The 25,000-nt window shown below is 43.7% G+C and overlaps 1 protein-coding gene across 9 annotated transcripts in view; it reads right to left on the bottom strand.

Annotated features, from left to right (window-relative positions):
* LOC110518923 (lipoma-preferred partner homolog) overlaps positions 1 to 25,000 on the bottom strand; it is a 475,008-nt gene that overhangs the window by 285,894 nt on the left and 164,114 nt on the right. For all 9 annotated transcript variants that reach the window (XM_090231894.1, XM_090231657.1, XM_090232022.1 and 6 more), the window contains 2 exons: positions 19,925 to 20,019; positions 5,835 to 5,957 (listed from right to left, as the gene is read on the bottom strand). In XM_090231894.1, the coding sequence (XP_090088020.1) occupies positions 5,835 to 5,957; positions 19,925 to 19,942 (141 nt within the window). In that variant the 5' untranslated portion in view covers positions 19,943 to 20,019. The remainder of the gene's footprint in view (positions 1 to 5,834; positions 5,958 to 19,924; positions 20,020 to 25,000) is intronic.

The following is a 25,000-nucleotide window of genomic DNA, read 5'->3' on the forward strand; positions in this document are numbered from 1 at the left end:
TACTGTAAACATGGCTACAGTAGTTTATATCCTGACACCTTACTGTAAACATGGCTACAGTAGTTTATATCCTGACACCTTACTGTACACATGGCTACAGTAGTTTATATCCTGACACCTTACTGTAAACATGGCTACAGTAGTTTATATCCTGACACCTTACTGTAAACATGGCTACAGTAGTTTATATCCTGAAACCTTACTGTAAACATGGATACAGTAGTTTATATCCTGACACCTTACTGTAAACATGGCTACAGTAGTTTATATCCTGACACCTTACTGTACACATGGCTACAGTAGTTTATATCCTGACACCTTACTGTAAACATGGCTACAGTAGTTTATATCCTGACACCTTACTGTAAACATGGCTACAGTAGTTTATATCCTGACACCTTACTGTAAACATGGCTACAGTAGTTTATATCCTGACACCTTACTGTACACATGGCTACAGTAGTTTATATCCTGACACCTTACTGTAAACATGGCTACAGTAGTTTATATCCTGACACCTTACTGTAAACATGGCTACAGTAGTTTATATCCTGACACCTTACTGTAAACATGGCTACAGTAGTTTATATCCTGACACCTTACTGTAAACATGGCTACAGTAGTTTATATCCTGACACCTTACTGTAAACATGGCTACAGTAGTTTATATCCTGACACCTTACTGTAAACATGGCTACAGTAGTTTATATCCTGACACCTTACTGTAAACATGGCTACAGTAGTTTATATCCTGACACCTTACTGTAAACATGGCTACAGTAGTTTATATCCTGACACCTTACTGTACACATGGCTACAGTAGTTTATATCCTGACACCTTACTGTAAACATGGCTACAGTAGTTTATATCTTGACACCTTACTGTAAACATGGCTACGGTAGTTTATATCCTGACACCTTACTGTAAACATGGCTACGGTAGTTTATATCCTGACACCTTACTGTAAACATGGCTACGGTAGTTTATATCCTGACACCTTACTGTAAACATGGCTACGGTAGTTTATATCCTGACACCTTACTGTAAACATGGCTACGGTAGTTTATATCCTGACACCTTACTGTAAACATGGCTACGGTAGTTTATATCCTGACACCTTACTGTAAACATGGCTACAGTAGTTTATATCCTGACACCTTACTGTAAACATGGCTACAGTAGTTTATATCCTGACACCTTACTGTAAACATGGCTACAGTAGTTTATATCCTGACACCTTACTGTAAACATGGCTACAGTAGTTTATATCCTGACACCTTACTGTACACATGGCTACAGTAGTTTATATCCTGACACCTTACTGTAAACATGGCTACAGTAGTTTATATCCTGACACCTTACTGTAAACATGGCTACGGTAGTTTATATCCTGACACCTTACTGTAAACATGGCTACGGTAGTTTATATCCTGACACCTTACTGTAAACATGGCTACGGTAGTTTATATCCTGACACCTTACTGTAAACATGGCTACGGTAGTTTATATCCTGACACCTTACTGTAAACATGGCTACGGTAGTTTATATCCTGACACCTTACTGTAAACATGGCTACGGTAGTTTATATCCTGACACCTTACTGTAAACATGGCTACAGTAGTTTATATCCTGACACCTTACTGTAAACATGGCTACAGTAGTTTATATCCTGACACCTTACTGTAAACATGGCTACAGTAGTTTATATCCTGGAGGTATTTTCAGGTCGTCAGTAAACAGCATGTTTACACCTCCATCATACTGCAGAGAGAACACAGGTGTGTGTGTGTGTGTGTGTGTGTGTGTGTGTGTGTGTGCGTGTGCGTGCGTGTGCGTGCACGTGTGTGTGCGTGTGTGCGCACGTGTGTGTGCGCGTGTGTGTGTGCGTGTGCGTGCGTGTGTGCGTGTGCGTGTGTGTGCGTGTGTGTGCACGTGTGTGTGCGTGTGTGTGTGTGTGTGTATTGAGAGAGAGTGGTTTGGGTTATAATCTGGAACAGTTTGCTGCTGAGGGTGATGATAAAAACACACAGTAGAGTTAGAGAGGAGCTAGATTTATTTAATATTTTTGTATTTGTTTTGATTTACACCTTTATTTAACCAGGTAGGCTAGTAGAGAACACCTTTATTTAACCAGGTAGGCTAGTAGAGAACACCTTTATTTAACCAGGTAGGCTAGTTGAGAACACCTTTATTTAACCAGGTAGGCCAGTTGAGGACACCTTTATTTAACCAGGTAGGCTAGTTGAGGAAACCTTTATTTAACCAGGTAGGCTAGTTGAGGACACCTTTATTTAACCAGGTAGGCTAGTTGAGGAAACCTTTATTTAACCAGGTAGGCTAGTTGAGAACAAGTTCTCATTTACAACTGCGACCTGGCCAAGATAAAGCAAAGCAGTTCGACACAAACAACAACACAGAGTTACACATAAACAAACGCACATCTGTATAAAGTCTATATACAGTGTGTGCAAATGGCGTGAGGAGGCAAGGCAATAAATAGGCCACAGTAGCAAATAGTTACCATTTAGCAGATTAATACTGGCGTGATAGAGGAGCAGATGATGATGTGCAAATAGAGATACTGGGGTGCAAAAGAGCAAGAAGGTAAGTAATAATATGGGGATGAGGTTGTTGGGTGGGCTATTTACAGATGGGCTGTGTACAGATGCTTAATGTGAGTCTGGAAGGAGAGTTTACAGTCTAACCAGACACCTAAGTATTTGTTGTTGTCCACGTATTCTAAGTCAGAGCCGTCCAGAGTAGTGATGCTGGACGGGCGGGCAGGTGTGGGCAGCGATCGGTTGAAGAGCATGCATTTAGTTTTACTTGCATTTTAGAGCAGTTGGAGGCCACGGAAGGAGAGTTGTATGGCATTGAAGCTCATCTGGAGGTTAGTTAACACAGTGACCAAAGAAGGGCCAGAGGTATACAGAATGGTGTCGTCTGCGTAGAGGTGGATCAGAAAATCACCAGCAGCAAGAGCAACATCATTGATGTATACAGAGAAAGGAGTCGGCCCGAGAATTGAACCCTGTGGCACCCCCATAGAGACTGTCAGAGGTCCGGACAACAGGCCCTCCGGGGTGCAGGGCTGTTGACCGGGGTGCAGGGCTGTTGACCGGGGTGCAGGGCTGTTGACCGGGGTGCAGGGCTGTGGGGGGTGCAGGGCTGTTGACCGGGGTGCAGGGCTGTGGGGGGTGCAGGGCTGTTGACCGGGGTGCAGGGCTGTGGGGGGTGCAGGGTTGTTGACCGGGGTGCAGGGCTGTTGTAGGGGTAGCCAAGTGGAAAGCATGGCCAGCCGTATAAAAATGCTTCTTGAAATGATCGTTTATCGTGGATTTTTGGGGGGTTACAGTGTTTCCTAGCCTCAGAGCAGTGGGCAGCTGGGAGGAGGTGATCTTATTCTCCATGGACTTTACAGTGTCCCAGAACTTTTTGGAGTTAGAGCTAGCTACAAGTTGCATATTGCGGGGGCTATTCAACGCTAATGCAGAACGCCACAGGATGTTTTTGTGCTGGTTAAGGGCAGTAGGGTCTGGGGTGAACCAAGGGCTATATCTGTTCTTAGTTCTACATATTTTGAATGGGGAATTATTATTATTTAAGATGGTGAGGAAATCACTTTTAAAAGAGCAACCAGGCATCGTCGACTGACCGGAATGAGGTCAATATCCTTCCAGGATACCCCGGCCAGGTCCATTAGAAAGGCCTGCTCGCTGAAGTGTTTCAGGGAGCGTTTGACAGTGACGAGAGGTGGTCGTTTGACCGCGTACCCATTACAGACGCGGTGTCTCTAGAGACAATACCTCTCTCATCGTCACTCAATGCCTAGGTTTACCTCCACTGTACTCACATCGTACCATATCGTTGTCTGTACATTATGCCTTGAATCTATTGATAGGTCTCTGGTCAACAGTAGTGGGTCTATTCCCTCCCAGTCCTATAGTAGTGGGTCTATTCCCCCCCAGTTCTATAGTAGTGGGTCTATTCCCTCCCAGTCTTATAGTAGTGGGTCTATTCCCTCCCAGTCCTATAGTAGTGGGTCTATTCCCCCCCAGTTCTATAGTAGTGGGTCTATTCCCTCCCAGTCCTATAGTAGTGGGTCTATTCCCTCCCAGTCAGAGAGAGAGCAACATACAGGCATTCAATTAAACTACTGTAGGACAGACAACCACATATCAGTCACTACATTCAACTACTGTAGGACAGACAACCACATATCAGTCACTACATTCAACTACGGTAGGACAGACAACCACATATCAGTCACTACATTCAACTACGGTAGGATAGACAACCACATATCAGTCACTACATTCAACTACGGTAGGACAGACAACCACATATCAGTCACTACATTCAACTACGGTAGGATAGACAACCACATATCAGTCACTACATTAAACTACGGTAGGATAGACGACCACATATCAGTCACTACATTCAACTACTGTAGGACAGACAACCACATATCAGTCACTACATTCAACTACTGTAGGACAGACAACCACATATCAGTCACTACATTCAACTACGGTAGGACAGACAACCACATATCAGTCACTACATTCAACTACGGTAGGATAGACAACCACATATTAGTCACTACATTCAACTACTGTAGGATAGACAACCACATATCAGTCACTACATTCAACTACGGTAGGATAGACAACCACATATCAGTCACTACATTAAACTACGGTAGGATAGACGACCACATATGACAGGCATTACAAGACCCTAGAACAAGGGGGGGGGCGCAAATCCGGCCCGCGAGATATTAAAAAATTAAAAATAAATGTAAATATATATATCTTTTTTTTTACCCCTTTTTTCTCCCCAATTGGTAGTTACAGTCTTGTCTCATCGCTGCAACTCCCGAAACATGACCCAGCCAAGCCAAGCTGCTGGGCCAATCGTGCGCCGCCTCATGGGTCTCCCAATCACGGCCAGCTGTGACACAGTCTGGGCCTGAACCCGGGTCTGTAGTGACGCCTCAAGCGTCTGCGATGCAGTGCCTTAGAAAGCTGCCCCACTCGGGAGGCCCCCAGCAAATTGATTTTAAAACAATTGGTCGTCCCCCCCCCCCCAAAAAAAAATGCGGCCCTCCGTTGAATTTCAAAATCCCGATGTGGCTCTCGAACCAAAAGATTTACCCACCGCTGCCCTAGAATATACCCTGGTTTGCTCCCATAGCAACAGTGTCTCTGAAAACCGTGGAAACTACGGCCGTATGTACACAAGGTTTCCATTCAATCAGAACCAGCTGTGATCTCTCTTCTGTTGCGCGGCCCTCAAGCCCTTCCTGTCCCTTTCCCAAAACACGATTGGTTGGTTTTTTTAACAACGCGATGTCCTACATTTATTGTGTGTCAAACAATTTATCTTAGTGCCCCAAAGGCTTTGACTAGTTCAAGTTGCTTTTAAATTCATCTGTTATCTAGTAGTAATGTAGGCCATCTTATTATTAGAAACCAGTAACACTTTCCAAAAATGAGAAATACTGCAGGATCGGGATTCAAACCCAAATAAACCACCTGAGAACTGGGATTAGAGGTGAGCCGACATCTGTGTACTAACTAACGTGATTTCCACAAATGTTCAGGGAAAATTTCATATACAAGTGTTTTGCTGCCGTGCAGGCTGTTCAAATCTGCCCAAAGTCAATACAGATGGACCTCCGTGTTGCAGAGGGTCTTGAAAGTGGAAGTAGCTAGTAAAGTTTGTATTGGTGTATTGTGGAGTGTGTTGGTATTAAACTGACAGTATGGTAGTTTACCTGTGTATTGTGAAGTGTGTTGGTAGTGAACTGACAGTACGGTAGTTTACCTGTGCATTGTGGGGCTTGTAAGGTGAGTTACTCTCCAGGTCAGCTAGGATAGAAGTCAGAGAGTCAATCTCAGCGTCCAGACTGGACCGCCTCTCTTCCAGGGTCTTCTCTGGTCCATGCATCTAGAGATAGGATATCTCGGTGTTAGAATGATAGTCACACACACACACACACAGATCTCGCACAGGTCTAGCATCTGGACACACACACAAAGGAGTTGGAACGATACAATCTCTTGTTTCAATATGTGTATTTTCCCATGTTTAATAGGAGGTAAATACACAATGTGCTGCCCCCCCCCCCCCCCCCAATATCCTATTGTTCCCTGCAGTTCAACATTTACAGAGTTAGAGCCTCTGACAGTGATTCCTTCCTACAGCACACCAGGGGTCCTAAGATGTATCTATCTTCAGATGCTATTCCTGCTCCTAAATTGATAAAGAGCTATTCATACTTCAAGGCCTGCTTCCTCCCTGCCCCCCCCCCCCCCCCCTCCCCTCTGCCTGCCTGCCTGCCTCCCTCCCTCCCTGCCTGCCTGCCTGCCTCCCTCCCTCACTCCATGCCTCCTCCTCCCTCCCTGCCTGCCTCCCTCCCTGTCTCCCCCTCCCTCCCTCCCTGCCTGCCTGCCCCCCCCCCTTCCCTTCCTGGTATTGGGTTTAAGGGCTATTGGTGTCTTTGCTGTCGACCTGGTATTGATCAGAGTCAAAATACTATTGGTGCCTCTGTCTACCTGGTATTGATCAGAGTCTAAAGATTATTGGTGCCTCTGTCTACCTGGTGTGGAGTCAAATCAAATCAAACTGTAAACCCTTAACCAAAAGTGCAGTTCAAGAAGAGTTAAGAAAAATATTTACCAAATAAACTAAAGTAAAACAAATAATACAATAACAAAACAAGGCTATATACAGGATATTACGGTACAGAGTCAATGTGGAGGCTATATACAGGATATTACGGTACAGAGTCAATGTGGAGGCTATATACAGGATATTACGGTACAGAGTCAATGTGGAGGCTATATACAGGATATTACGGTACAGAGTCAATGTGGAGGCTATATACAGGGTGTTACGGTACAGAGTCAATGTGGAGACTATATACAGGATATTACGGTACAGAGTCAATGTGGAGGCTATATACAGGATATTACGGTACAGAGTCAATGTGGAGGCTATATACAGGATATTACGGTACAGAGTCAATGTGGAGGCTATATACAGGATATTACGGTACAGAGTCAATGTGGAGGCTATATACAGGATATTACGGTACAGAGTCAATGTGGAGGCTATATACAGGGTGTTACGGTACAGAGTCAATGTGGAGGCTATATACAGGATATTACGGTACAGAGTCAATGTGGAGGCTATATACAGGGTGTTACGGTACAGAGTCAATGTGGAGGCTATATACAGGGTGTTACGGTACAGAGTCAATGTGGAGACTATATACAGGATATTACGGTACAGAGTCAATGTGGAGGCTATATACAGGATATTACGGTACAGAGTCAATGTGGAGGCTATATACAGGATATTACGGTACAGAGTCAATGTGGAGGCTATATACAGGGTATTACGGTACAGAGTCAATGTGGAGGCTATATACAGGGTATTACGGTACAGAGTCAATGTGGAGGCTATATACAGGGTATTACGGTACAGAGTCAATGTGGAGACTATATACAGGATATTACGGTACAGAGTCAATGTGGAGGCTATATACAGGGTATTACGGTACAGAGTCAATGTGGAGGCTATATACAGGGTATTACGGTACAGAGTCAATGTGGAGACTATATACAGGGTGTTACGGTACAGAGTCAATGTGGAGGCTATATACAGGGTATTACGGTACAGAGTCAATGTGGAGGCTATATACAGGGTATTACGGTACAGAGTCAATGTGGAGGCTATATACAGGATATTACGGTACAGAGTCAATGTGGAGGCTATATACAGGATATTACGGTACAGAGTCAATGTGGAGGCTATATACAGGGGGTACCGGTACAGAGTCAATGTGGAGGCTATATACAGGGGGTACCGGTACAGAGTCAATGTGGAGGCTATATACAGGATATTACGGTACAGAGTCAATGTGGAGGCTATATACAGGGGGTACCGGTACAGAGTCAATGTGGAGGCTATATACAGGGGGTACCGGTACAGAGTCAATGTGGAGGCTATATACAGGATATTACGGTACAGAGTCAATGTGGAGGCTATATACAGGGTATTACGGTACAGAGTCAATGTGGAGGCTATATACAGGATATTACGGTACAGAGTCAATGTGGAGGCTATATACAGGGTATTACGGTACAGAGTCAATGTGGAGGCTATATACAGGGGGGTACCGGTACAGAGTCAATGTGGAGGCTATATACAGGATATTACGGTACAGAGTCAATGTGGAGGCTATATACAGGGGGTACCAGTACAGAGTCAATGTGGAGGCTATATACAGGGTATTACGGTACAGAGTCAATGTGGAGGCTATATACAGGGTATTACGGTACAGAGTCAATGTGGAGGATATATACAGGGGGTACCAGTACAGAGTCAATGTGGAGGATATATACAGGGGGTACCAGTACAGAGTCAATGTGGAGGCTATATACAGGGTGTTACGGTACAGAGTCAATGTGGAGGCTATATACAGGATATTACGGTACAGAGTCAATGTGGAGGCTATATACAGGGGGTACCGGTACAGAGTCAATGTGGAGGCTATATACAGGGGGTACCGGTACAGAGTCAATGTGGAGGCTATATACAGGATATTACGGTACAGAGTCAATGTGGAGGCTATATACAGGATATTACGGTACAGAGTCAATGTGGAGGCTATATACAGGGGGTACTGGTACAGAGTCAGTGTGGAGGCTATATACAGGGTATTACGGTACAGAGTCAATGTGGAGGCTATATACAGGGTATTACGGTACAGAGTCAATGTGGAGGCTATATACAGGGGGTACCAGTACAGAGTCAATGTGGAGGCTATATACAGGATATTACGGTACAGAGTCAATGTGGAGGCTATATACAGGGGGTACCGGTACAGAGTCAATGTGGAGGCTATATACAGGGGGTACCGGTACAGAGTCAATGTGGAGGCTATATACAGGATATTACGGTACAGAGTCAATGTGGAGGCTATATACAGGATATTACGGTACAGAGTCAATGTGGAGGCTATATACAGGATATTACGGTACAGAGTCAATGTGGAGGCTATATACAGGGTATTACGGTACAGAGTCAATGTGGAGGCTATATACAGGGTGTTACGGTACAGAGTCAATGTGGAGGCTATATACAGGATATTACGGTACAGAGTCAATGTGGAGGCTATATACAGGATATTACGGTACAGAGTCAATGTGGAGGCTATATACAGGATATTACGGTACAGAGTCAATGTGGAGGCTATATACAGGGTATTACGGTACAGAGTCAATGTGGAGGCTATATACAGGATATTACGGTACAGAGTCAATGTGGAGGCTATATACAGGATATTACGGTACAGAGTCAATGTGGAGGCTATATACAGGATATTACGGTACAGAGTCAATGTGGAGGCTATATACAGGATATTACGGTACAGAGTCAATGTGGAGGCTATATACAGGATATTACGGTACAGAGTCAATGTGGAGGCTATATACAGGATATTACGGTACAGAGTCAATGTGGAGGCTATATACAGGGTATTACGGTACAGAGTCAATGTGGAGGCTATATACAGGATATTACGGTACAGAGTCAATGTGGAGGCTATATACAGGATATTACGGTACAGAGTCAATGTGGAGGCTATATACAGGGTATTACGGTACAGAGTCAATGTGGAGGCTATATACAGGATATTACGGTACAGAGTCAATGTGGAGGCTATATACAGGGGGTACTGGTACAGAGTCAATGTGGAGGCTATATACAGGATATTACGGTACAGAGTCAATGTGGAGACTATATACAGGGTGTTACGGTACAGAGTCAATGTGGAGGCTATATACAGGGTGTTACGGTACAGAGTCAATGTGGAGGCTATATACAGGGGGTACCGGTACAGAGTCAATGTGGAGGCTATATACAGGATATTACGGTACAGAGTCAATGTGGAGGCTATATACAGGATATTACGGTACAGAGTCAATGTGGAGGCTATATACAGGATATTACGGTACAGAGTCAATGTGGAGGCTATATACAGGGGGTACCGGTACAGAGTCAATGTGGAGGCTATATACAGGGTATTACGGTACAGAGTCAATGTGGAGGCTATATACAGGGGGTACCGGTACAGAGTCAATGTGGAGGCTATATACAGGGGGTACCAGTACAGAGTCAATGTGGAGGCTATATACTGGGTGTTACGGTACAGAGTCAGGGGGTGCTTGAGTTAGTTGAGTTAAAACTGGATGCAGTTTATCACAGTGCCATCCGTTTTGTTACTAAAGCACCTTATACCACCCACCACTGCGACCTGTATGCTCTAGTCGGCTGGCCCTCGCTACATATTCGTCACCAGACCCACTGTCTCCAGGACATCTACAAGTCCATGCTAGGTAAAGCTGCGCCTTATCTCAGTTCACTGGTCAGCATGGCAACACCCACCCGTAGCATGCGCTCCAGCAGGTGTATCTCACTGACCATCCCTAAAGCCAACACCTCATTTGGCCGCCTTTCGTTCCAGTTCTCTGCTGCCTGTGACTGGAACGAATTGCAAAAATCGCTGAAGTTGGAGACTTTTATCTCCCTCACCAACTTCAAACATCTGCTATCTGAGCAGCTAACCGATCGCTGCAGCTATACATAGTCTATCGGTAAATAGCCCACCCAATTTTACCTGTCCATTTGGAAGACCCATTTGCGACCAAGCTTTAACTTCCTGACTGATGTCTTGAGATGTTGCTTCAATATATCCACATAATTGTCCTACCTCATGATGCCATCTATTTTGTGAAGTGCACCAGTCCCTCCTGCAGCAAAGCACCCCCACAACATGGTGTTGCCACCCCCGTGCTTGACGGTTGGGATGGTGTTCTTAGGCTTGCAAGCCTCCCCCTTTATCCTCCAAACATAACGATGGTCATTATGGCCAAACAGTTCTATTTTTGTTTGATCAGACAAGAGGACATTTCTCCAAAAAGTATGATCTTTGTCCCCATGTGCAGTTGCAAACCGTAGTCTGGCTTTTTTATGGTGGTTTTGGAGCAGTGGCTTCTTCCTTGCTGAGCGGCCTTTCAGGTTATGTCGATATAGGACTGATTTGACTGTGGATATAGATACTTTTGTACCCGTTTCCTCCAGCATCTTCACAAGGTCCTTTGCTGTTGTTCTGGGATTGATTTGCACTTTTTGCACCAAAGTACGTTCATCTCTAGGAGACAGAACGGAGTCTCCTTTATGAGCGGTATGACGGCTGCGTGGTCCCATGGTGTTTATATTTGCGTACTATTGGTTGTACAGATGAACGTGGTACCTTCAGGTGTTTGGAAATTCCTCCGAAGGAACCAGACTTGTGGAGGTCTAACATATTTTTTATGAGGTTTTGACTGATTTTCCCATTATGTGAATCACTGAGTTTAAAGTTTAGCCTTGAAATACATCCACAGCTACACCTCCAACTGACTCAAATGATGTCAATTAGCCTATCAGAAGCTTCTAAAGCCATGACATCATTTTCTGGAATTTTCCAAGCTGTTTAAAGGCACAGTCAACTTAGTGTATGTAAACTTCTGACCCACTGGGAATTGTGATACAGTGAATTATAAGTGAAATAATCTGTCTGTAAACAATTGTTGAAAAAATTACTTGTGTCATACACATAGTAGATGTCCTAACCGACTTGCCAAAACTATAGTTTGTTAACAAGAAATGTGTGGAGTGGTTGAAAAACGAGTTTTAATGACTCCAACCTAAGTGTATGTAAACTTCTGACTTCAACTGTAGGTCCTGGATGGCAGGAAGTTTGGCCCCAGTGATGTACTGGGCTGTACACACTACCCTCTGTAGCGCCTTACGGTCAGATGCCGAGCAGTTGCCAAACCAGGCGGTGATGCAACCGGTCAGGATGCTCTCGATGGTGCAGCTGTAGAACCATGCCCAATCTTTTCAGTCTCCTGAGGGGGAAAAGGTTTTGTCGTGCCGTCTTCACGACTGTCTTGGTGTGTTAGGACCATGAGATTTGTTGGTGATGTGGACACCAAGGAACTTGAAACTCTCGACCCGCTCCACTACAGCCCTGTCGATGTTAATGGGGGCCTGTTCGGCCCGCCTTTTCCTGTAGTCCACGATCTGCTCCTTTGTCTTGCTCACATTGAGGGAGAGGTTGTTGGCCTGGCACCACACTGCCAGTTCTCTGACCTCCTCCCTGTAGGCTGTCTCATCGTTGTCGGTGAGTCTAAGGACGAGTGGTGTCTCTGCTGTCTACCTGGTATTGATCAGAGTCTAAAGACTATTGGTGTCTGTGTTCCCACTCACATACTTTATCCTGGTTTAGTTTGGGGTGATATTAGGATTCACAGCCCGTCTTTCATTCTCTCTCTGTACAGTTGACCTTGGCCTTAAACAATCCTCTGTAAGCCAGTAGAAAGACAGACTCCGCTGTGTGAAGAGTACAGAGCAGAAAAAGACAAGAATCACTGTTTGAAAGAAAACTCTCGTAATACAGTGGACCTTTCACCCTGAAATCTGTCTTGCTGTGTTCTCAGAGTTATCTTTGTTTTAAAGGAAGGCTCCCTATTTTCTCTCATCAAATAACCATACCAGAAGAAAAACAGCACCCACTCAAGTCAATCAATCAAATGTATTGATAAAGCCCTTTTTAAATCAGCATATGTCACAGTACATTAACAGAAACCCAGCCTAAACCCCAAACAGCAAGTAATGCAGATGTAGAAGCATGGAGGCTAGGAAAAACTCCTTGGAAAGGCCAGGGACAAACCTAGAGAGGAACCAGGCTCTGAGGGGTGGCCAGTCCTCTTCTGGCTGTGCCGGGTGGAGATTATAACAGAACATGGCCAAGATATTCAAATGTTCATAGTCAAATACACTTATCATCCAATACCCACCAATTCAATACCCACCATTCAATACCCACCAATTCAATACCCATCAATTCAATATCTAGACATTCAATACCAAGCAATTCAATACCAAGTCATTCAATACCAAGCCATTCAATACCAAGTCATTCAATACCAAGTCATTCAATACCCATCATTCAATACCAAGTCATTCAATACCAAGTCATTCAATACCAAGTCATTCAATACCCATCATTCAATACCAAGTCATTCAATACCAAGTCATTCAATACCAAGCCATTCAATACCCATCATTCAATACCAATCATTCTATACCAAGTCATTCAATACCAAGTCATTCAATACCAAGCCATTCAATACCAAGTCATTCAATACCCATCATTCAATACCGAGTCATTGAAAACCCATCATGCAATACTCATCATTCAATACCAAGTCATTCAATACCCATCATTCAATACCAAGTCATTCAATACCCATCATTCAATACCAAGTAATTCAATACCAAGTCATTCAATACCCATCATTCAATACCCATCATTCAATACCAAGCCATTCAATACCCACCATTCAATAGCAAGTCATTCAATACCCATCATTCAATACCAAGTCATTCAATACCAAGCCATTCAATACCAAGTCATTCAATACCAAATCATTCAATACCAAGTCATTCAATACCCATCATTCAATACCCATCATTCAATACCAAGTCATTCAATACCCATCACTCAATACCCATCATTCAATACCAAGCCATTCAATACCCATCACTCAATACCAAGCCATTCAATACCAAGCCATTCAATACCAAGCCATTCAATACCAAGCCATTCAATACCCATCATTCAATACCCATCATTCAATACCAAGTCATTCAATACCAAGCCATTCAATACCCATCATTCAATACCAAGTCATTCAATACCCATCATTCAATACCAAGTCATTCAATACCCATCACTCAATACCCATCATTCAATACCAAGTCATTCAATACCAAGCCATTCAATACCAAGCCATTCAATACCAAGCCATTCAATACCAAGTCATTCAATACCAAGCCATTCAATACCCATCATTCAATACCCATCACTCAATACCCATCATTCAATACCAAGCCATTCAATACCAAGCCATTCAATACCAAGCCATTCAATACCAAGTCATTCAATACCCATCATTCAATACCCATCATTCAATACCAAGTCATTCAATACCAAGCCATTCAATACCCATCATTCAATACCCATCACTCAATACCAAGTCATTCAATACCCATCACTCAATACCAAGTCATTCAATACCAAGTCATTCAATACCCATCATTCAATACCCATCATTCAATACCAAGTCATTCAATACCCATCATTCAATACCAAGTCATTCAATACCAAGCCATTCAATACCAAGTCATTCAATACCCATCATTCAATACCCACCAATTCAATACCCATCAATTCAATATCTAGACATTCAATACCAAGCCATTCAATACCCATCATTCAATACCCATCATTAAACACCAAGTCATTCAATACCAAGTCATTCAATACCAAGTCATTCAATATCAAGTCATTCAATACCAAGCCATTCAATACCAAGTCATTCAATACCCATCACTCAATACCCACCAATTCAATACCCATCAATTCAATACCAAGTCATTCAATACCAAGTAATTCAATACCAAGCCAATCAATACCAAGTCATTCAATACCCATCATTCAATACCCACCAATTCAATACCAAGCCATTCAATACCAAGTCATTCAATACCCATCATTCAATACCCATCATTCAATACCAAGTCATTCAATACCAAGCCATTCAATACCCATCATTCAATACCCATCACTCAATACCAAGTCATTCAATACCCATCACTCAATACCAAGTCATTCAATACCAAGTCATTCAATACCCATCATTCAATACCCATCATTCAATACCAAGTCATTCAATACCCATCATTCAATACCAAGTCATTCAATACCAAGCCATTCAATACCAAGTCATTCAATACCCATCATTCAATACCCACCAATTCAATACCCATCAATTCAATATCTAGACATTCAATACCAAGCCATTCAATACCCATCATTCAATACCCATCATTCAACACCAAGTCATTCAATACCAAGTCATTCAATACCAAGTCATTCAATATCAAGTCATTCAATACCAAGCCATTCAATACCAAGTCATTCAATACCCATCACTCAATACCCACCAATTCAATACCCATCAATTCAATACCAAGTCATTCAATACCAAGTCATTCAATACCAAGCCAATCAATACCAAGTCATTCAATACCCATCATTCAATACCCACCAATTCAATACCCATCAATTCAATATCTAGACATTCAATACCAAGCCATTCAATACCAAGCCATTCAATACCAAGTCATTCAATACCAAGTCATTCAATACCCATCATTCAATACCAAGTCATTCAATACCCATCATTCAATACCAAGTCATTCAATACCAAGTCATTCAATACCCATCATTCAATAGCCATCATTCAATACCAAGTCATTCAATACCAAGTCATTCAATACCAAGCCATTCAATACCCATAATTCAATACCAAGCCATTCAATACCCATCATTCAATACCCATCACTCAATACCCATCATTCAATACCAAGCCATTCAATACCCATCATTCAATACCCATCATTCAATACCCATCATTCAATACCAAGTCATTCAATACCAAGCCATTCAATACCCATCATTCAATACCAAGTCATTCAATACCCATCATTCAATACCAAGTCATTCAATACCCATCACTCAATACCCATCATTCAATAACAAGTCATTCAATACCAAGTCATTCAATACCAAGCCATTCAATACCCATCATTCAATACCCATCACTCAATACCCATCATTCAATACCAAGCCATTCAATACCAAGCCATTCAATACCCATCACTCAATACCCATCATTCAATACCAAGCCATTCAATACCAAGCCATTCAATACCCATCATTCAATACCAAGTCATTCAATACCAAGTCATTCAATACCAAGCCATTCAATACCAAGTCATTCAATACCCATCATTCAATACCAAGTCATTCAATACCCACCAATTCAATACCCATCAATTCAATATCTAGACATTCAATACCAAGCCATTCAATACCAAGCCATTCAATACCAAGTCATTCAATACCCATCATTCAATACCAAGTCATTCAATACCAAGTCATTCAATACCCATCATTCAATACCAAGTCATTCAATACCCATCATTCAATACCAAGTCATTCAATACCAAGTAATTCAATACCAAGCCATTCAATACCCATCATTCAATACCAAGCCATTCAATACCCATCATTCAATACCCATCACTCAATACCCATCATTCAATACCCATCATTCAATACCAAGTCATTCAATACCCATCATTCAATACCAAGTCATTCAATACCAAGCCATTCAATACCAAGTCATTCAATACCCATCATTCAATACCCACCAATTCAATACCCATCAATTCAATATCTAGACATTCAATACCAAGCCATTCAATACCCATCATTCAATACCCATCATTCAACACCAAGTCATTCAATACCAAGTCATTCAATACCAAGTCATTCAATACCAAGCCATTCAATACCCATCATTCAATACCAAGTCATTCAATACCAAGCCATTCAATACCAAGTCATTCAATACCCACCAATTCAATACCCATCAATTCAATATCTAGACATTCAATACCAAGCCATTCAATACCCATCATTCAATACCCATCATTCAATACCCATCATTCAATACCAAGTCATTCAATACCCATCATTCAATACCAAGTCATTCAATACCAAGTAATTCAATACCAAGCCATTCAATACCCATCATTCAATACCAAGTCATTCAATACCAAGTCATTCAATACCAAGCCATTCAATACCAAGTCATTCAATACCAAGCCATTCAATACCCATCACTCAATACCAAGCCATTCAATACCCATCATTCAATACCAAGCCATTCAATACCCATCACTCAATACCAAGCCATTCAATACCAAGCCATTCAATACCCATCACTCAATACCAAGCTATTCAATACCAAGCCATTCAATACCCATCATTCAATACCCATCATTCAACACCAAGTCATTCAATACCAAGTCATTCAATACCAAGTCATTCAATACCAAGCCATTCAATACCAAGTCATTCAATACCAAGCCATTCAATACCCATCACTCAATACCAAGCCATTCAATACCCATCATTCAATACCAAGTCATTCAATACCCATCATTCAATACCAAGTCATTCAATACCAAGTCATTCAATACCAAGCCATTCAATACCCATCATTCAATACCAAGTCATTCAATACCAAGCCATTCAATACCCATCATTCAATACCAAGTCATTCAATACCAAGTCATTCAATACCCATCAATTCAACACCCATTAATTCAATTACCCATCAATGCTGCTATAACAACCTCCACACCTGGAGGGGGGTGGAGACAATCACAAAGACAGGTGAAACAGATCAGGGTGTGACAGTTTGATGGGGTTGAGGTCAGGGCTCTGTGCAGACCAGTCAAGTTCTTCCACCCTGATCTCGACAAACCATTTCTGTATGGACCTCGCTTTGTGCACGGGGGCTGAAACAGGAAAGGGCCATCCTCAAACTGTTGACACAAAGTCGTCTGGAATGTCATTGTCACTGTAGAGTTGAAATATCGCTTCACTGGAACTAAGGGGCCTGGCCCTAACCATGAAAATCAGCCCCAGACCATTATTCCTCCTCCACCAAACTTTACACTATGCATTGGGGCAGGTAGTGCTCTGCTGGCATCCGCCAAACCCAGATTCGTCCGTCGGACTGCCAGAGAGTGAAGCGTGACTCCAGAGAATGCGTTTCCCCTGCCCCAGAGTCCAATGGCGGCGAGCGGAAAGCTTTACACCACTCCAGCCAACACTTGGCATTGCGCATGGTGATCTTAGGCTTGTGTATGGAAACCCATTTCATGAAGCTCCCGACGAACAGTTCTTGTGCTGACGTTGCTTCCAGAGGCAGTTTGGAACTCGATAGTGAATGATGCAAATGAGGACAGTCGATTTTTAAGCGCTACGCGCTTCAGCACTCAGCGGTGCCGTTCTATGGGATGGTGTGGCCTACCACTTCAGGGATGAGCCGTTGTTGCTCCTAGACGTTTCCACTTCACAATAGCAGCACTTACAGTTGACCGGGGCAGCTCTTGCAGGGCAGAAATTTGACGAACTGACTTGTTGGAAAAGTGGCATCCTATGACGTTGCTACGGTGAAAGTCACTGAGCTCTTCAGTAAGGACATTATACTGCCAATGTTTGTCTATGGAGATTGCATGGCGGTGTGCTCGATTTTATACACCTGTCAGCAACGGGTGTGGATGAAATAGCCCGAATCCACTAATTTGAAGCGGTGTCCACATACTTTTGTATATATAGTGTATCTTCATTCCCAGCCATGTGAAATCCATAGATTAGGGCCTGATTAATACATTTCAATGGACTGAAATCCTTAACGTTAACATTAACTCAGTAAAATCTTTGAAATTGTTGTCCACATACTTTTGTCTATATAGTCTATAAATCGGACTGTGATATACTGTTGGCGTAGCAAGGAGTACTGACTGACTGACTGACTGACTGACTGACTGGCTGGCTGGCTGACAGACTGACTGACTGGCTGACTGACTGGCTGGCTGACTGGCTGACTGGCTGACTGACTGACTGACTGACTGACTGACTGGCTGACTGGCTGACTGGCTGACTGGCTGGCTGACTGTCAGTCAGAGGATCTATGAAACAGATACAACTAGACAGGCTAATAAAAGAACTCACTCCGAGTACCTGATTATCAAAGGTGTGTGAAACGCTACGAGGATTTCCCCTCAGGGGGTCAAGCCCTGTGTAAGGATGCACGCCAAATGGCACTCTCTATTGACTATTTAGCCATAGGGGCCCTGATCAAAAGTAGTTCACTATAGTAGGGAGTAGGGTGCAATTTGGAACACACTCAGTCAGTCAGCCAGTCAGAGGGGAGCAGCAGGCCCTGAAGCAGGGTAACATGCCTGGGGTAAAATAATACCAGTGGACATGAGACATGACGGTTGACACAGTCAGTAAGGCAAACAGTCCGAGGGGAGCAGCAGGCTCTGAAGTAGGGTAACATCAGGCCCTGAAGAAGGGTAACATCAGGCCCTGAAGAAGGGTAACATCAGGCCCTGAAGAAGGGTAACATCAGGCCCTGAAGAAGGGTAACATCAGGCCCTGAATAAGGGTAACATCAGGCCCTGAAGAAGGGTAACATCAGGCCCTGAAGAAGGGTAACATCATGCCCTGAAGAAGGGTAACATCAGGCCCTAAAGAAGGGTAACATCAGGCCCTGAAGAAGGGTAACATCAGGCCCTAAAGAAGGGTAACATCAGGCCCTGAAGAAGGGTAACATCAGGCCCTGAAGAAGGGTAACATCAGGCCCTGAAGAAGGGTAACATCAGGCCCTGAAGAAGGGTAACATCAGGCCCTAAAGAAGGGTAACAGCAGGCCCTGAAGAAGGGTTAACGGCAGGCCCTGAAGAAGGGTAACATCAGGCCCTGAAGAATGGTAACGTCAGGCCCTGAAGAAGGGTAACATCAGGCCCTGAAGAAGGGTAACATCAGGCCCTGAAGAAGGGTAACATCAGGCCCTAAAGAAGGGTAACAGCAGGCCCTGAAGAATGGTTAACGGCAGGCCCTGAAGAATGGTTAACGGCAGGCCCTGAAGAAGGGTAACATCAGGCCCTGAAGAAGGGTAACATGCATGGGGACATGAGATGTGAAGTACGAGGGGACCAGCTCGAGAGAGGGGCTATAGGAGGGAGAGTGTAGTACAGAGTTAATGTACCTGGTTGTTCAGTACAGAGTTAATGTACCTGTTAATGTACCTGGCTGTTTCAGGTTACTAGACTTACCTGTATAAATATATTTCATAAAAAGGATCATACCTGATATTCTCTGTCCATGGGTGGAGGTGGTGGGAAAGAGATGGAGGACGAGAGGCCTCCGTCTTCAGCAGGAGGAGGAGGTGGGGGATAGTCCCCTAAAAACACACAGATACCAACACAGTCATATACACCTCTTACAAAGTGGTATTGAAATAGATTTGAATTGTGATGTTTTTTGTAATTGATCTCCACAAAACACTCCACAAAACACTCCACAAAACACTCCACAAAACACTCCACAAAACACTCCACAAAACACTCCACAAAACACTTCACAAAACACTCAATAAAATACTCCACAAAACACTCCACAAAACACTCCACAAAACACTCCACAAAACACTTCACAAAACACTCAATAAAATACTCCACAAAACACTCCACAAAACACTTCACAAAACACTCAATAAAATACTCCACAAAATACTCCACAAAACACTCCACAAAACACTCCACAAAACACTCCACAAAACACTCCACAAAACACTTCACAAAACACTCAATAAAATACTCCACAAAACACTCCACAAAACACTCCACAAAACACTCAATAAAATACTCCACAAAACACTTCACAAAACACTGAATAAAATACTCCACAAAACACTCCACAAAACACTCCACAAAACACTCCACAAAACACTACACAAAACACTCAATAAAATACTCCACAAAACACTTCACAAAACACTCCACAAAACACTCAATAAAATACTCCACAAAACACTCCACAAAACACTCCACAAAACACTCAATAAAACACTCCACAAAACACTCCACAAAACACTCCACAAAACACTCCACAAAACACTCCACAAAACACTCCACAAAACACTCCACAAAACACTCAATAAAATACTCCACAAAACACTTCACAAAACACTGAATAAAATACTCCACAAAACACTCCACAAAACACTCCACAAAACACTCCACAAAACACTACACAAAACACTCAATAAAATACTCCACAAAACACTCCACAAAACACTCCACAAAACACTCAATAAAACACTCCACAAAACACTCCACAAAACACTCCACAAAACACTCCACAAAACACTCCACAAAACACTCCACAAAACACTCCACAAAACACTCAATAAAACACTCCACAAAACACTCAATAAAATACTCCACAAAACACTCAATAAAATACTCCACAATGCCAAAGAGAAAATAAGATTCTATACATTTTTACAAATGAATAAACATTTGATAACTAAACTATAGTCGATGCATAAAGGAATCCACATCATTTTGGCCTAAATGCAAAAGCCTTATGTTTGGGGCAAATCCAAAACACATCACTGGGTAAAAGCCTGTCTTCCCAGTACCAGGTCATGCCGCTTGGACTCACCAACGCCGCCATGGTAAACGATGTGCTCTGGGACATGCTAAACCCTTTTGTGTTCGTCTACCTTAACGACATCCTGTCCCCCCCCTCGTTCTACCCAAGAACACGTTCTCCATGTCAGACAAGTCCTTGTGGTCGACAAAACCTTTGTGGACCTGAATCGGTTCATAACAGCACCCCCGAGGACGCGTCCCGACATTTTGTGGTTGAGGTTTGATGCTTATGATGTTGGAGTTGGGGGGGGGCTATCCTGTCTCAGCGATCTGACGAGGAACAGAAGCTTGATCCCTGTGCCTTCCTGTCTATCGTCTCAATCCTGCAGAGAGGAACTATGGCAACCGAGAACTCCTGGCGGTCAAGATGGCGTTGGAAGAGTGGAGGCACTGGCTGGAAGGACGAGAACAGCCATTCCTGGTTTGGACCGACCATAAAAATTTGGAATATCTCCGTTCAGCCAAGTGCCTTAACTCCAGGCAGGCCCGGTGGGCTTTGTTATTTACCAGATTCAATTTCACCGTTTCCTACCGCCCAGGGTCCGAAAATGTGAAGCCTGACGCCCTCTCCTGCCTCTCGTCTGTCACACCCTCAGTCTCCGAAACCATTCTCCCTACCTCCTGCCTCTCCTCTGTCAAACCCTCAGTCTCCGAAACCATTCTCCCTACCTCCTGCCTCTCCTCTGTCACACCCTCAGTCTCCGAAACCATTCTCCCTACCTCCTGCCTCTTCTCTGTCAAACCCTCAGTCTCCGAAACCATTCTCCCTACCTCCTGCCTCTCCTCTGTCAAACTCTCAGTCTCCGAAACCATTCTCCATACCTCCTGCCTATACAGTTCCTCTGTCATACCCTCAGTCTCCGAAACCATTCTCCCTACCTCCTGCCTCTCCTCTGTCACACCCTCAGTCTCCGAAACCATTCTCCCTACCTCCTGCCTCTTCTCTGTCAAACCCTCAGTCTCCGAAACCATTCTCCCTACCTCCTGCCTCTCCTCTGTCAAACTCTCAGTCTCCGAAACCATTCTCCATACCTCCTGCCTATACAGTTCCTCTGTCATACCCTCAGTCTCCGAAACCATTCTCCCTACCTCCTGCCTCTCCTCTGTCAAACTCTGTCTCCGAAACCATTCTCCCTACCTCCTGCCTCTACAGTTCCTGTCAAACCCTCAGTTTCGAAACCATTCTCCCTACCTCCTGCCTCTACAGTTCCTCTGTCAAACCCTCAGTCTCCGAAACCATTCTCCCTACCTCCTGCCTCTACAGTTCCTCTGTCAAACCCTCAGTCTCCGAAACCATTCTCCCTACCTCCTGCCTCTACAGTTCCTCTGTCAAACCCTCAGTCTCCGAAACCATTCTCCCTACCTCCTGCCTCTACAGTTCCTCTGTCAAACCCTCAGTCTCCGAAACCATTCTCCCTACCTCCTGCCTCTCCTCTGTCACACCCTCAATCTCCGAAACCATTCTCCCTACCTCCTGCCTCTTCTCTGTCAAACCCTCAGTTTCGAAACCATTCTCCCTACCTCCTGCCTCTACAGTTCCTCTGTCAAACCCTCAGTTTCGAAACCATTCTCCCTACCTCCTGCCTCTACAGTTCCTCTGTCAAACCCTCAGTCTCCGAAACCATTCTCCCTACCTCCTGCCTCTACAGTTCCTCTGTCAAACCCTCAGTCTCCGAAACCATTCTCCCTACCTCCTGCCTCTACAGTTCCTCTGTCAAACCCTCAGTCTCCGAAACCATTCTCCCTACCTCCTGCCTCTACAGTTCCTCTGTCAAACCCTCAGTCTCCGAAACCATTCTCCCTACCTCCTGCCTCTCCTCTGTCACACCCTCAATCTCCGAAACCATTCTCCCTACCTCCTGCCTCTTCTCTGTCAAACCCTCAGTTTCGAAACCATTCTCCCTACCTCCTGCCTCTACAGTTCCTCTGTCAAACCCTCAGTTTCGAAACCATTCTCCCTACCTCCTGCCTCTACAGTTCCTCTGTCAAACCCTCAGTCTCCGAAACCATTCTCCCTACCTCCTGCCTCTACAGTTCCTGTCAAACCCTCAGTTTCGAAACCATTCTCCCTACCTCCTGCCTCTACAGTTCCTCTGTCAAACCCTCAGTCTCCGAAACCATTCTCCTGCCTTGCGGCTTCAGCGGGTTGGGGTATTGAAACCTTGGTTTCAACCTGAACCTGAAGGTGCCCGGCTAAGTGGTTGTTTGTTCCTAACTCAGTCACGCCCTGATGTGTTTCACCTGTCACTCTGCTGGTCTCCACCCCCCTCCAGGTGTCTCTTATTTTCCCCGGTGTATTTATCCCTGTGTTTCCTGTCTCTCTGTGACAGTTAGTCTTGTTTGTCAAGTCAACCAGCGTTTTTGTGTCTCAGCTCCTGCTTTTCCCAGTCTCTCTTTACTTGCCCTCCTGGGTTTTGACCCTTGCCTGTCCTGACTCTGAGACCGCCTGAATGAACCACTCTGCCTGCCCTGACCTCGAGCCTGCCTATCGCCTGGTACTGTTTGGACTCTGACCTGGTTTATGAACTCTCGCCTGTCCCCGAACTGCCTTTTGCTATAATAAATATCGGAGCTCAACCATCCGCCTCCTGTGTCTGCATTTGGATCTCGCCTTGTGCCCTTATACAGGGGGTGAATACTGATTTAATTCAAATATATTTGTGTTAATTCTTTAATTAATTTCTTTTAAAAAATCAATAATTTTTCTTCAACTTTGACAATACAGAGTATTTTGTAAGGATCACTGACAAAACAAATCCAGCTATGTTACACAATAAAATGTGAAGACATCCAAGCAGTGTGAATACCTATGTTACCCACTGTAGAAGTGTTCCAAATGGCACCCTATTCCCTGTATAGTGCACTATATTTGACCAGGGCCCATAGTAGTACACCATGTAGGGAATAGGGTGCTATTTGGGACTCCCAATTGGGAAAATCACACCAACAGTAAGAAAATGAACTATTAAATATGATATAATCAAATACAGCTGACCGAGACGAAATAAACCTCTGAGTCTATTAGTTATCATGTACAAAGAAAACTCTGATTATAATCTACATACAGAATATGTCTGTGTGTGTTTTATAGGTCTTAGTTAGAGAGAGAAAGAGAGAGACAGAGAGAGAGAGAGGGAAAGAGAGAGGGAAATAGAGAGAAAGAGAGAGAGAGAGAGCGAGAGGGAGGGAAAGAGAGAGAAAGGAGAGAGAGAGAAAGCGAGAGAAAGAAAGAGAGAGAGAGGGACTTCAAATTCACTTGCTTTGGCAATGTTAACATATGTTTCCCATGCCAATAAAGCCCTTTAATTAATTAATTAATTAATTAATTAATTAATTAATTAATTAATTGAATAATTAATTGAGAGAGGGACAGAGAGAAAAAGGAGAGAGCGAGAGAGAAAGCGAGAGAAAGAGAGAGAGAGAGAGGGAAAGAGAGGGAAAGAGAGAGAAAGGAGAGAGAGAGAAAGCGAGAGAAAGAAAGAGAGAGAGAGGGACAGAGAGAGAGAGAGAAAGCGAGAGAAAGAGAGGGAAAGAGAGGGAAAGAGAGAGAAAGGAGAGAGAGAGAGGACAGATAAAGGGGAGAGAGAGAAAGGAGAGAGAGAGAGAGAGGGGGAGAGAGAGAGAGAGGAGAGAAAGGAGAGAGAGAGGGGGAGAAAGGAGAGAGAGAAAGGAGAAAAAGGAGACAGAGGGAGAGAGAAAGAAAGGAGAGAGAGAGAGAGAGAAAGG

Source organism: Oncorhynchus mykiss, chromosome 1 (genome assembly GCF_057628025.1).
Source record: "Oncorhynchus mykiss isolate SJ-2025 chromosome 1, ASM5762802v1, whole genome shotgun sequence".
NCBI lineage: Eukaryota > Metazoa > Chordata > Actinopteri > Salmoniformes > Salmonidae > Oncorhynchus > Oncorhynchus mykiss.